The 15,130-nt window shown below is 43.0% G+C and overlaps 1 protein-coding gene across 1 annotated transcript in view; it reads left to right on the top strand.

The window, feature by feature from the left end:
* Adarb2 (adenosine deaminase RNA specific B2) overlaps window positions 1-15,130 on the top strand; it is a 538,180-nt gene that overhangs the window by 510,465 nt on the left and 12,585 nt on the right. The window contains 1 exon segment of the mRNA NM_133302.2: window positions 4,527-4,708. Coding sequence (NP_579836.1) covers window positions 4,527-4,708 — 182 coding nt within the window.

The raw sequence follows: 15,130 nt of genomic DNA, 5'->3' as shown, positions 1-15,130 counted from the left end.
TTTCCTTGCCAAGTTGCTTTTGATCATTTTTTTTTTATCACAACAGTAGAAAGCAAACTAGGACATGAACCAGAATGTTCTTTTTTTTTCTTTTATTGAATATTTTTTATTTACATTTCAAATGTTATCTGCTTTCCCAGTTTCCCCTCCAGAAACCTGCTATTCCACCCCCCCCTCTCACTGCTTCTATGATGGTGCTCCCCCACCCACCCACACCCTCTCGACTCTCTGCCCTGACATTCCCCTACAAGGGGTATCAAGCCTTGATAGGACCAAGGGCCTCTCCTCTCATTGAAGCCTGGCAAGGCCATCCTCTGCTACATATGCAACTGGAGCCATGGGTTTGTCCATGTACTCTTTGGATAGTGATTTAGTCCCTGGGAGCTCTGGTTGGTTGATATTGTTATTCTTCTTAAGGGATTGCAAACCCCTTCAGCTCCTTCAGTTCTTTCTTTAACTCCTCCACTGGGGACCCCATTCTCAGTCCAATGGTTGGCTGTGAGCATCCACCTCTGTATTTGTCAGGCTCTGGCAGAGCCTCTCAGGAGACAGCTATGTCAGGCTCCTGTCAGCATGCACTTCTTGGCATCTGCATTAGTTTCTGGGTTTGGTGTCTGTATATGGGATGGATCACAGATGGGGTAGTCTATGAATGGCCTTTCCTTCAGTCTCTGCTCCAAACTTTGTCTCTGTATTTTCTCCCGTAAGTATTTTTGTTCTCCCTTCTGAGAAGGACTGAAGCATCCACATTTTGGTCTTCCTTCTTCTTGAGCTTTATGTGTTCTGTGAGTTGTATCTTGAGTATTCTGAGTTTTGGGGGTAATATCCACTTATCAGCGAGTGCATACCATATATTTTCTTGAATCGATCCAGCATGTGGGCTAAGTTGAAGACTATGGTTCCACCATAGCCCCTGAGTATCTACAGACTGTGACTTCTTTGTCCCTCCGTGTGACTCTTGCTGGCTTCAGACAGAACATGAGAAAAGTTTGTAATTGCTGTGGTGTTTTTTTCAGAAAACAGACTCACAAAAGTAGAAGTGCATATCTCTGGAACTAATTCATTTAGTAACTCATACATATTTAAATTCTAAAGAGCTGTACCTTTTCCCAGGACCACATCAAGATGGTATAAAGAACAGGCGGGGAGAAGCCATGGCAGGACAATGTGGCAGGTGACGTTAAGATTCCTTTACAGGTTGTTACGAATGTTCTTAAGGGATGGATGTGTATTGGGCTTTGAATGTTTAGGTGGGCAATTATATCTTATCAATTGGGCCAAACAAAAAAAAAAAAAAAAAAAAAAAAAAAGAACAGGCGGAAAGAGAAAATATTCAAAATACACAACACCAATGGATGCTCTCTGTCCAAACTCCAGGGCACACCTTGAAGGGCCTCATGCACAGGCCCAGCATCATTTTCTCCCAAACTTGGAGGTCACGGTTCAAATTCAGCAAGCAGATGACATCTCTTGGCTAAAGAAAGGCAACCTTTTCTGAAATCTCTCCTCCACTTACCTGTGGTATTTCTGTGATTGACAAACAGACAAAAATATATATTTATCTAGGGATTATCTATATTGAAAACTAGGCATAGGATTTCTGTCTCTGTCAACATTACAGGCATATCAGCTATTTGAACAAAAGGAGAGGTATTTTTCCATTCAATCCTGAGTGCTGAGGATTCTCCAGTTCATATTCAGAGAGACATTTGGTTTTATTGATCGCGTTGGCTGAATTCGTTTAAACTTCTATATCAGGCAAAGAGGGGGTTGATTTTTCTTTTTATTGTAAAGGTTATTAGGAGGAACCAAATATAGAAGTTATTTGTCTTTCGACAATCCAGTGGAATCAGAACCACTCAAATGTGTTCCACAAGTTTTGTTCAAAGCCAATACTTTGATGGTCTCAGGAATTATTATATCCCATCTAGGGAATTCCAATTTTATTGTCATAGGCTTAGCTTCTTTGAAGAAGATGCATTGTTATCAGTGGAGATTTGTGTATTATTCTGCTTTTAATGGATAGGAAATTTCTACATTTTATCAACAGTCTGAGATTACAAGCTCCACTCTTGCCATCTGTAACCTCAAGCCCTCTGCTTTGTATAGTTACCTCTTGACAGACTCTGAGCATCCTTCTGAACAAACCTTTCGTTGGCATACTCTTTTACCATCTCTGAATTTGAAGAGAATATGTCTAAAACACTACACTGTAGCAATTCTGTTCTATTCTGTTTATTTGTGTATTTGTTTGTTGGAGAGGAGTTTTTTTTTTTTTTTTTTTTTTTTGTATCAAGCAGAGTCTTGCCTGGGCTGGCCTCCAACTCACAATTCTCCTGCCTCTGTTTCTCAAGTACGGGGTCTACAAGAATATGCAACCATTCTTGGCATTCTCACCTTTAAATAGAAATTATTTACTACATTTTTATTTAATTGGGAGATATCACATTCTATACTGCACATACGGAGGTCAGAGGACAACTTTCTTTCTAACACTTGGGTTCCAGGGATTAAACTCAGGCCCTCAGTTTGGTGGTAAGCACCAACGACCTGTCTTATTATATCTCTTCTTAGCTTCTTGGTTTTTATCTCATTTATCTTTTTGTTTGTTTTGATTTTAGTTTTCTGGGTGTGTGTGTGTGTGTGTGTGTGTGTGTGTGTGTGTGCTTTATGTTTGATGGAAAGAACATGAGGTTGGGTGGATATAGAGAGAATCTAGGAGGAGAGAGGGGGACACATGACATTGTATTTAAAAATTAATAAAATAGATAAATAATACATTGTCATAAGACAAGAGAATTAACCAAATTCCTCAAGTACAACTCAAAACCACCAACACTGTTGCTCCCAAGAAGATTTCAGATATTATTAGTAGACTCCTCTCCTGTGTTTTATAGGCATTCTGTAACTCATCAGTGAAGAGTGGGGCCATTAGAGGAACCATGGTGGGTGTGTCTTATTTTAGTGAAAATTCAGCTTGAAGCAGGAACATTACAGCCAAAAGGCATCAGGAATGAGGGAGAACGTGTGCTTCTCCCAGACATGCCCTTTCTCTCATCCCATTCTGATATTTACAGTTGGATAAAGTGCATGTATCTGAAGACAGCCCTTTCTTTGCTGAGAAGACTAATATGACTTCTGGAAACTGACCACAGTATTTTTAAATGAAGTTATGCAAATCTGATAGCCTAAAGTAAATGTTTCATAAAACCAATGACTGTTTAAATCGTGGGACTAAATTGTTTGTATATAAATATTACCTTTTATATTCCATTTGAGTTTTATGTAGATGAACACATTACTTTAATGACCTGCATTTACAGAGGGAGACTGGGAGAGTGGCTCCCTGAAATCCTTGCCAGCCAGATGGCTGCCTTTTCTTGCATGAGATTAAAAGATGTTTCTCATTCACCACGATGCTTCTGAGGCAGATTAATATCGCTGGCTAAATTGCTTGTGTTTTTGGAATAAAATTTAAAGAGAACTTTTTAGAGCAATTGGTGTCACCGGTTCTCGGAGCAGATTGCTCTCCAGGTAGGGACGCATTCGGTAATTAATGGAAAGAATTCTGTGTTAATTGACTGCTTCGGGAAGAGAGATATAATGACTCCTTATTAATCATCAAAAGAGATGTACAGCATGGAGGCCCCACAATAATTGCTCCAACAGTGGAGAAATGTTAATTAATGAAAAAGAACAATGATGTAAGAAATTAGCTACATAATGCCTCCCTCCAATAGTGGCTGCATTCTAAACACATTAGGGTGGAAACCACATTGAGTAGTGGATACACGGAACTTTCTACCCTGAATTTAGGTTGGAGGGGGGAAAACTTATCACAGTACTTCTGTCATCTCTGCTTAAAGAAGTAAGAACATTCATCCAGAGATATATTTATTTCAAAGAGAGAGCCCTTGTCAATCATCTCTCATCTAGGCTTTTTAAAATAAAACACCATCCCCAGACCAAAACAAGGTCATTTATTAATGTCCTTTAATTTCAATACAGTAGGTCATTTCGAGTACTAAGGACAAAGGGGGTTGAAGACAGCGCTTTTCTCCAAATGGAAATCAGCAAATTCAATTTCTGCACCTTTCCCAGGTGGAATATAAGAAGAAAAAAATCCAGATTCACTTCTTTTAAAGAGTTTGGTTTTTAAGTCTCTGGGAGACTAGTGCTCTGTCTCTCTAACAACTTGGTTTCCCAGAAAAGAAAGTTGATCTTAATGAACGCAAGAGACACTGCCAGAGTTCAGTCCCAGGTCCTTAGAGTCTAGCAGACTCACCCGTGGCCACCCTGATGGCTTGCATCTGAGAAGTTCCCAACCCATTCCTCCCCAGGCTGAAAAGGGGGACACGTCAAAGAGCAGACAGCCGAAGGAGAAAATGGCATCTCTCCCTCAAGTCTCTTACTCACATCTCTTACAAGTCCAGCTCCCTGAGTGTCCCGGGAACTGCCAGCATGCACCCCGCCCCCTCCAGCAGGCGCAGGAATCCCACTGACTTCACCCTTGCTTTTCCTTCTAGCTGGAATGTGCTGGGACTACAAGGCGCTCTCCTCTGTCACTTCATCGAGCCTGTGTACCTCCATAGCATCATTGTGGGAAGCCTGCATCACACGGGCCACCTTGCACGGGTCATGAGCCACAGGATGGAGGGCATCGGCCAACTGCCTGCCTCATACCGACAAAACAGGCCTCTCCTTAGTGGTAAGAGACCTGCACCCCACCTCCTTGTCTTCAGACTGCTGAACACAGGCCCCAGGGTCGCAACTCTTTCTTAGCTGCACTCACTTTGCCAATGATTTCAAACTTAATGAGTAAAGTAACAACAGTGAAAAAAAAAAAACTTAAAGTGGACCCATAGTGTGTGTGCGTGTGTGTGTGTGTGTGTGTGTGTGTGTGTGTGTGTGTGAAGATCACAGCATATCCAGTAATAAACAACAGTTTAGCATGATTTCATGTGGGACCTAACACATCACACATCTGTATGTTGCTTTCACTGGAGTGACATATGGTGAATTACAAACCCTACTAACGGAATAAAGTTTAAGAGGGCCCCAGCACCTGTCTTAGAAACCCCTGGTATGTGAGAACACGAGTTCAAACCCTCAGAACTCAGGTTAAAAACCGAATGTACTGAATGTGGTCATAGTGTACAACCCAGCACTCGTTGGGGATGATGGAAGCCAGAGACAGCAGGATTCCCCAGAAGCTCACTGGTCAATTAGCCTAATGTATATATGCTGTGGAAACAAGAGACCAGCCTCATGCAAGGTACAAAACAGCAGGGACTGACACTAAAGTTTGTCATCTGACTTCCATACTCACACTGTAACACACACACACACACACACACGCGCGCGCGCGCGCGCGAGAGAGAGAGAGAGAGAGAGAGAGAGAGAGAGAGAGAGAGAGAAGAAAAGTGTCAGCCCCAGGTCACCTGCAGTGTGTCTGCAGGACCTAGGACACCCTCTGTTGAAGGACCTGGCTGGTCCCATATCTGAGACACAAACCCTAAGCAAAACCTTCCCACAGAGCCTAGGTACCTTTAGGGAGTCCAGACATGCCAACCCACCTGGCAATAGCTGGTTACAAGGCTCATAGGTCACATAGCTTTGGAAACACTGGAAGGTGTGAACTTTTGTGTCGCACAGAAAGGAGCCAATGAGAAATCTTCACAGGTTGGGTAAAGTGATATTTATATACTGGGACCAGCCTTCTGTATTAATCATAAACTTCCAGCCTTGTGAGAGCTAACCAGAGCAGAAAGAAGAAGCGTGTGACTTTTAATCATGTCCCCTTAGCCTTATAATGAGAACCTGGTGGGAAACTCTAGATCTTTAGGCGAGTTCCCCGTGTGCTTCGGGAGAATTCTCTTGAGAAACTGCTTGTGGCAAAATCAGGCAGGTGCACTGAGAAAGGGTGGAATTCTCTGTGCAAAAGCAAACCTGGGCTCTGCTCCAGGAGCTGGGGGCAAGCACTCATGGGCTTGGCTGGTTTACTCTCAGCCTGTGTTGTGGTATGAATGGAAAGTACCTTCCATAGGTCCATGGGTTTTAATACTTAGCTGCTATGAAGCTTTTAGGAGGTAAAGGCTTGGTAGAGGAGCAGGCCTTGGTAGAGGCTTGGTCACTGGAGCAGGCCTAGATAGAGGTTTTATGGTCTCACTTTCTGTCTGCTCTGCCTCCTGACTGCTTGTGCAAAATGCAGGTATCCTCCTCAGGCTCCTCTGTGATAGACTGTCTCTCTTCAAACTGTAAGCCAATGTAAGCTCTCCTTCCCTTAAGTTGCTTCTGTAATTTGGTCACAGCAGTAAGAAAAGATTAATACAGCCAGTATCTAAGAAAGAAAGAAGAAAAAAACAGAAAAACAAAGCAGTTGTTGGTGTGTATCTATACACCAGTTGTTGGTGTGTTGCATGTGTATCTATATATATACACATACATATGTATGTATAGTGTGTGTATGTATGATGTGTGTGAATATGTATCTACATGTCTGTCTGACTGTGTTTGTGTGTGTGTGTGTGTGTGTGTGTGTGTGTGTGTGTGTAGATCTGTATATGTCTGTGTGTCCGTGTGTTGCAATTGGGCCTAAGATTTATTTCCAGAATTTTAAAATTGTTCTGCACTATAAGATCAGGTGTGAAAAGGAGGCCTCATGGGAACAACGGTGGGGAAGAAATGAAATAATTCATGCAGAGCACAGGAGGATGCTAAACAAATTCTTAAGATGCCAGCCATCACAGAAATGAATCCTTTTATTCATCTACTCTATGATGTTGGCCATTTAAAGGTTATGTAAAATAAGATCACAGATTTAAGAAGCTAAAACAGGCAGGGCAGAAAAGGAGCTCTCCTCTGTATATCACCAACTGCTTTAGGTATTAAATCCCCAGGCATTTTAGATGCCATCTAAGCTCTTAGGGTCCTTTGTAAGAGTTGCCTTCGTTTTAGCAGTGAAGAGAGTTCATGGCATCGGACAGCAGCCCCTATCCTCGCTCATGACACTGAGTGTGGTGACACACACGGGTCCTTTCAGTGTTCCGAAAACTGAGTGAGGATCATGGGTTTGCAGATAACTTTGAAATAGACTGAATTACAGACTAGAATTACAAACTAGCCAGACATGTGTAGAGAGACTAGGGTCATTCTGTGTTCAAAGGCACAGGATTTATTAGACTTTTGCTAGATCTTGGGACTCTAAGTATGCAGCTGAGGAGAACTTGTATTGAGATACTGACAAGTTTCAGCAAGGCTATCTGGAAAAGGGTGGTGCCGTTTAATTGAGGAATGTTAAACAGCTGTTTGTATCCGAGCTTCCTCTTATTTTGCCGGAACACAAGGTTGAACTATTGTGGAAGGGGTGATACTTCATCTCCATCCTGAGGAGTGAGTTAATATCAATATTGAAGGCTAGATTCGCCCACAGGCAGTGGGGAGCCTACCCTCTCTGTTTAGTACATCACCCCTGTATCCCTACTATTGTTCCCAGCCCATTGGCTGTCTCCTTCACTCTCAACATAGAATTGGGATGGGTCTTAATCACTAGCCAGTCAGCAGTACACATTATGGGTTGAGTTTTAGCTCACCTGAAAAGTACAAGCTATAAAGGTTGCCTTTGGATTCCACCTAGCCCACAGAATCCATAACTCTAACCATAATAGCTCTTGAGAAATGAACAACTTATAGGTGGTATTCTCAGGGACAAGAAGGGGGTGGGCAGAGGGGGTATGATCGGAGCGGCACAACTGTTATAAAGTTCAGAAGTGTCCTGAGGGTGGCAAAATCATTTAGAGACATGAGATGACACTTCTTGAGCAGACACCCTCTCTCCGCACTGACTTTACGACACGGATCATCTCACTGAGTCTTCACACTAACCGAAAACAAATACGAGCCACTCTAATTATTTTTTAAGTGTCGAAGGAAGGCTAGGGAGCCACCTCACCCAGCAAAATGTTTGTCTTGCAGGCATGAGGGCCCGTGTTCAAGCTCTAGAACCCACATTAAAAGGCCTGCAATCGCTCGATGGCCAAGCGGTCTAGCCTACTTAGACACTGAAGCCACTGAGAAACTCTGTCTTAGAAGGTAGATAATGATGCTAAAGAGCAATGCTGAAGGCTGGAGAGATGGCTCAGCGGTTAAGAGCACTGACTGCTCTTCCAAAGGTGCTGAGTTCAATTCCCAGCAACCACATGGTGGCTCACAACCATCTGTAATGGGATCTGATGCCCTCTTCTGGTGTGTCTGAAGACAATGACAGTGTACCATGTACTTACATAAAACAAACAAATAAATCTTTAAAAAAAAAAAGAGCAATACTGAATGTTGACCTGTGTCCTTCCCATACACACACAGTCATGTATGTAACCTTCATACCAATGAGCGCACAGTAATTAACGTTGAAAGAAACCCGTGTCAATGCAATATATTCCTTAAGATGCTCTATTTAACCGAAGGGAACAAGAATTTAAACTCAAGTCCAGTTGGCTTAAATTTTACATTCTTCTAATATATCAGATTAAATCCTGTGGCAGTGCAGAACAAGTTCTTAGATGTCTATTTTTTTTTCAGCCACATAAAAACTAATAATGCGAAACGAGCCCAGCTAAAGAGGCGGCAATGTCTAACTACCGGAGAGGTGGCATGGGGGCAGCGAGCCAGTGCGCTGGAGTGTGTCCAAACCTCTTAGCTGCCTGCTGCTCTCAGCCCCCCACACAGCACTGAAGACTTGTCTGCCACCAAGCACAAACGTGAAAGATTCGCCTTGAGGCCTAGAAAATTATATTTATTCTTTAAATGGCCAATAATTTCAGCAATTCTGAGAAAATACTACTAGGGGAGCACACTCTTCCTCTTTCTCGCTTTCATTCTCCCTCGCTTTTCCTGATCCTGTCTTGTCTCAAAGTCACCAAGAACTCGCTCTAACTAGGCAACAACGATAGCTCTAGACAAGATGGGGGGCGGGGGAGGATGGCTGGTTTGGAAGCATAAATGAATGTCTCTACACTAGATGTCCCCAAATTATGGCATAGTTCTTGGATTTATTATAGGTTAAATTTATCGTAGGTTAGAAAAAAGAGATGCTTTGTTTTTTATGATGGGTTTACATTCTCCTTTTCTGTGCTCCTGACTCCTTGAGTAGTCCTCATTCTTCTGTATCTATATGAGTGATTCTCTTGCTAAGCTTGCTAAGCTTGCTAAGCTTGGTTCCCAGCAGCTTACCTGGAATTCCAGTTCTGGGGGATCCAGTGCCCTCTTCCGATCTCTGTGAGTGCCTGATTCACATGCACGTACCCACACAGAGCAATTCACACAAGGTTAGAAAAAGTCCTTTTAACAGCAATTTAAAATTAACGAACACTAAGACAGGGAAAATACAATACAACCTCCTTACCAACCCACTGTCAAGGGGTCTTTGTTCTCTGGGCACCAGTACTTCGCTTCTTGGACACCAGTCTCTTCTCTGTGCTCTTTATAAACGCCATGTTCGTCTGGGAACATGCAACACAGATAGAATGACAGCTTTTAACTATTGTGGCTACAGAGACGGCTCAGCGGGTACTTGCTCTACAAGCAAAGGGACCTACGTTCAGGTGCCCAATGCCAACACACGAGCCAAGCATAGCAGCAGGCCTGGAAGTCCAACACTAGGAAGGGCAGAGTCAGGTAGATCCCTGTAGCTCACTAGTCAGTCAGTCTTGCCAGAATGGTCAGGTTCACTGAAGAGTCCTTGTCTCAAAAGAATGGAGTGAAGGGCCACAAAAATGGCCTGATGATGTAAAGCAATTGTCACACAAGCCTGACAACCTGAGTTTGATCCCCAAAATCTGAGTTGAATAAAAACTTACATACACCACACAGCAGCAGACATGAGAGAAACCCAGGGTGGGGTTGGGGATTTGGCTCAGTGGTAGAGTGTTTGTCTAGCAAGCGCAAGGTCCTGGGTTCGGTCCCCAGCTCCGGAAAAAAAAAAAAAAAGAATTATAGCATTTGGGGGCGGAGAGATGGCTCAGCAGTTAAGAGCCCTGACTGCTCTTCCAGAGGTCCTGAGTTCAATTCCCAGCAACCACATGGTGGCTCACAACCATCTGTAAAGAGATCCGATGCCCTCTTCTGGTGTATCTGAAGACAGCTACAGTGTACTTATATATAATAAATGAATAAATCTTTAAAAAAAAAAGAGAGAGAAACCCAGGGCCACCTGACTGGCTTAAGGTATAGCCTGGCCCCTGAGACACTTTGTCCTCACCCCCAGCCCATGTGGCATCTGCCTCCCCCTTTAGCAGTGTGGTCTGACCAAACCTGTCAGCCTGTACCTACCTAGAATATGGTCCTCGTTACTATAAAGATGCAAATTAAGCTAAATCTTGATAGCTCACCTGCTCAGAACCCCTAGGCAGTAACTTCATTGCCTTTGATGGACGTTCGAAGATGAATCATGCAAATTTTGAAACGAAATCATCCTGATTTCTTGAGGAAGAAAAAACAAGAGTGTGTTGAGGGCGAATAAAGTCTGACCTGAGGATAATAATAATAATAACAAAAAGCACACTCGGACAAGCAGATGAGCTTCCCTCAAGGTCGGTTTGCAGAGCTGCCCTAAAAGGTGACGCTCTCACATTAGTAGAAAGAAGCCATGCAATTTAGACACAGCTAAATCAGTTCTGGGTTAAAAAGAATCAACCAAGCTGAAAAGGATACCCTCATTGCCCCAGACGCAGGGTACATATTAATGTCTCAAAGTCAGGCTTGAGGTACTCTGCGTAAGGCAAACCAACCTAAAGTTAGCCTCAGAAGACTGTGAGAGTGCTACAGCTGGGCCAAATCCCAAGTCCTTTGTAAGGGGAAGAATTCATCATTCCCTGAAACAGCCACCCTGAAGAAGGCTGCCATTGTGAGTTCCGCCTTCGTTTGAGCTCAATAAGGTGAAACTAAGGCGTGAGGGTAATAAAGAATAAAGATCTACACTTGGACCATTCGTGTTTTTAGAAAAACAAAGTGCCACAAACCAGAAAGTGACTTTGACGGCGTGAAGACAGGTGCTTCCTGACGCTTTCAACATCAAGATGAACTTTTTCTCCCATCAACTAAAAAAATCACAGTGGATGAAGGGGTCTAGATAGCAGTGCTGTGCTGGTCTGAATGAGGCTTCTCCCTGCACCCCATAGTCTCATTATCTGAAAAATCGATCCCAGTTGATGGCATTGTTTGGGGATGCTGTGGAAGGTTTATAAGGCGGGATCTCGATGTAGGAAGTATGTCCTTGAGGGTGGGCTTTAGGGGTTTATAGCCTGGCCCCACTTTCAGTTTTCCCTTCCCTCCTCTCCACCCACCACCCCCCTTCTGATCCCCGCATTAGTTTGTACAGCCAGCTTCCTGCTCCTGTCTCCATGCCTCCCCTTACTGTTGACCTTCCCCACCATAATAGACTCTACTCTGTCCTTCTGAGACTGTTAACCAAAATAGACCCTTTCTTCCTTAAGATGCTTTTGCCAGGGTATTTTATCACAGCAAAAGAAAAATAACCAATACAATATAGTCAAACTCTTTTTTTATGATAGTAGTATATTTAAACAGATGTGGGGTTTATGCTTGTTTGTGTGTGTGTGTGTGTGTGTGTGTGTGTGTGTGTGTGTGTGTGTGTGTGCACGCACACACGCACGCGTGCACAGTTGTGGAAGTCAGAGGATGGCCCATGGGAGTCTGTTCTCCCCTTCTCTGGGATTGAACTCTGATCATCAGGTCTGGCAGCAGGTACCTTTAATCACTGAGTCATCTCACCAGCAGCCCAACATGTGGTTTTTAATCTTGGCTTTCCTAAGCCCACACTGAAAATAAATTATTTTTATAACACACGAGCATGGTTACAGCAATGACCAGGAGATCCGAAACTAGAAACAGGTCAGAGAATTGACAGCTAGAGCTGTGAGTCAAAGACCACTGTTGTAGCTTTGTGTGACGAACACTGACACGTTTCTAAGAGAAACAGAGAGCACTGGCTTTCTTTCTTCCTGATACTGATCAGCCTGAAGTGGTAAAAGAAAAATTTAAGCAATCATATCCAGAAGCTGTTTTAGACATCGTGTTTCCAGACAACTTAATCTAAAGCTTGATGGGCGTTAAAATCTTCACCAACTACAGGCTACGTTTTACCCTATTCTATCTGCTTTTCATACTCTGGGTACCTAAAGGAATCCTTGTTCCCACTTTGGTATGAGTGTACACCAAGTTTAAGAATCTTATGTGGAGTGCTAGTCTTCTCTAATTCAAGAGAAGTCTCATGATGATAAGTTATATTTTGCAAAAATACTCGTGTGGTGAAAGCAAATACTTTCTTTCATCTAGATATTAATTTGTAGTATCATTTTACATTATGACAAATTTAAACATATGGTGTAGTAACTGACAAACTTCCATAAATATTTTCTGTAAATACGTGTACTTTTTTTTAAAAGAAAATGTATTTGAGGTACACAAGCCATTGGTTCCTCACACTCTCAGCACTTCCCTTCCCTTCCCCCCAGGCCTTCTCCTTGGCATCCTCAGAAGTTGGTTTGAGTTCCTCCCAATGCCTCAAGAGGGCCCCAGACCATGGTTTTGGGGTTTTATGGGGGGTGGGGGTTGTTTTGGGGTTTGTTTTTTTTTTTTTACTCTCTGCTAAGCATTATCTGTATAATGAACAGAATAACTGCTAGCACTCAGGGTGTCAGGGACTGGATACAAAGCTTAAATTGTGAAGAGAAGTCCTTGCCCAAGCCTCTCTTCCGGTTCCCCCGGGAGCAGAGGGCCCAGGCATAGATTGCCTTCTCGGTTCATCTTGGTTGTGCTTAGGAACTCTACATAGCCAGTTCCAGGCCAGCCAGGGCTTCATAATTTAAGTGTCTCAAAAAAGGAGTGAGGGGCATGAAAAAATTGAAACCAAGGCACAGGGGCAGAATGAGGAAAATTGTTCTCCTAAAGGCCCAAGTGACCACCCGAGGAAGAGAATCTAGAACAGGTGGTGGAAACATCTTCTGAAGGAAAGAGAAATTTCTTTGTTGGGCAAGATCTTTGTCCTTTTGGGTTTTTGTTGTTGTTGCTGCTGTTGCTGTATTTTGACCTTTCTCTTTTGAATCAGAGAACCAACAGGTTTGGTTCTTTTGTCTATTTGCAGGAGGGAGCATTGGGGGGGGGGTGGAGACATGGCCCCAAGGTTGAGCACTAATTTCCAGAGAACTGGAGTTGGTTTCCAGCACTCCTAACCCCAGCTCCTCACAGGTTCTATGGATTCAAACTCCGGCAGTCACGCTCACACACGGTATGCTCGTGCCCACTCTGCCATCTTCCCAACCCCCTTGATTTACTTTTTAAATACACTGAGAACTTGTTTAGACAAAACCTCACCACGCAATATACCAATTGCCCGGCCTCAATCTCACCATATTCTGTAGGCTCTGCAACACACGTCATAGATTTCTTATTGAGTATGCTCTGTTAAGGCAAGAAAGTATCTATAAAACTACTGACAGTTATGATGGTGTTCATGTTAGTGATAATGAATAAAATGGTATTAATATGATAAATTTACCAATTCTGTTTCCACTAGAAGTTTGTGTGTATGAGAGTGTGTGTGTGTGTGTGTGTGAGTATGTGCCTGTGTGTGTCTATGTGTGTGAGAGAGAGTGTGTGTGTGAGTGTGTGTGCCTGTGTATGTCTATGTGTGTGTGTTATATGTATGTGAGTGTGTGCTCCTGTGTGTCTATGTGTGTGTGTATGTGTATGTGTGTCTGTGTATGTGTGTGTATGTGTGTCTGTGTATGTTTCTGTGTGTGTCTCTGTCTCTCTGTGTGTATGAGTGTGTCTGTGTGTCTATCTCTCTGTCTCTCTGTTTCTCTGTCTCTCTGTGTGTGTATCTGTGTGGGTCTTTGTGTGTGTGTGTGTGTGTATGTGTATATATGTCTGTGTGTGTGTCTATGTATGTCTGTGTGCATCTGTGTTTGTGTGTGCATCTGTGTGTGTGTGTCTGTGCCTGTGTGTGTGTGTGGAGAGAGAGAAAGAGAGAGAGAGAGAGAGAGAGAGAGAGAGAGAGAGAGAGATTACACAGGGTACACAGGCTATCTGACAGTATATTAAATTCAAGAGGCCCCTTCTATTCCTGCAACTTTATGATTCCGTGCATGCCTGGAAGCATACTACTCCATTCATTTTGCAAAATTAAATGTAATGCACCCCTGTATTATAGACTTGCCTCACTTCATATAAAAATCACATCCCTGAAAGGCCTTGTGTAAATTTAATTTGGGGAGAGCGAATTACATTTTAAATATAGTAGGCTCACCAGCTATTTAAAGACATGCTGTAATGTCTCACTTATACAATGCCTTTTTTAAATAAATAAGGATTTCTTTAAAGTAAGGCACCTTTATAAAGCTAATGTTCATGGATGAGCTGTGGATAGTCTGCCTCTGCTCTTAAATAACATGAAACTAAGTGCATGGTCATAGAAACTGTTGTAATGATCCAATGCTGGCCAAAGGGAAAACAGTAGTATGTTAATTAACTTACCAGACATTGCTCTACTAGAAAGTCATAGAAGTGACATTTGACCTTGGCTTGTTTCTAACCTCATCTTGTTAACACAATTTCGTGAACCGAAATGCAAGTCAGACAACCTCGATGAGCATGTCTGGTTAATACCCTACACACACACACACACACACACACACACACACACACACACACACACCCATCAACCTCCAGCATATATGAGTCAGAAGGTTGTAGAGTCTGGCTGATTTCCTATGCAGATCTACTTTGGAGTAAGAGATAACATTTCAGAAAACTCACCGAAGATGATTAACCTAATTACAAACGCCACCACATCACTGTGCTGAGTGGCAGACTGAACGAACCTGCAGTAGCGTTTTGTCTGTTAAAAGATTACTTTTGTGGAAGAACCGTTAGTTTGCTTAGACCCTTAGGGAGTGGCGTTATTGGAAGTGTGGCCTTGTTGGAGTAGATGTGGCCCTGTAGGAGAAAGTGCATCACTGGGGGTGAGCTTTGAGCTCTCAGAAGCTCAAGCCAGACCTAGTGGCTCACTCTCTCTTCTTGCTACCTGCCAATCCAGATATAGAACTCTCAACTA

Source organism: Rattus norvegicus, chromosome 17 (assembly GCF_021556685.1).
Source record: "Rattus norvegicus strain SHRSP/BbbUtx chromosome 17, alternate assembly SHRSP_T2T, whole genome shotgun sequence".
Lineage (NCBI taxonomy): Eukaryota > Metazoa > Chordata > Mammalia > Rodentia > Muridae > Rattus > Rattus norvegicus.
This window is presented reverse-complemented; position numbering and strand designations above follow the sequence as displayed.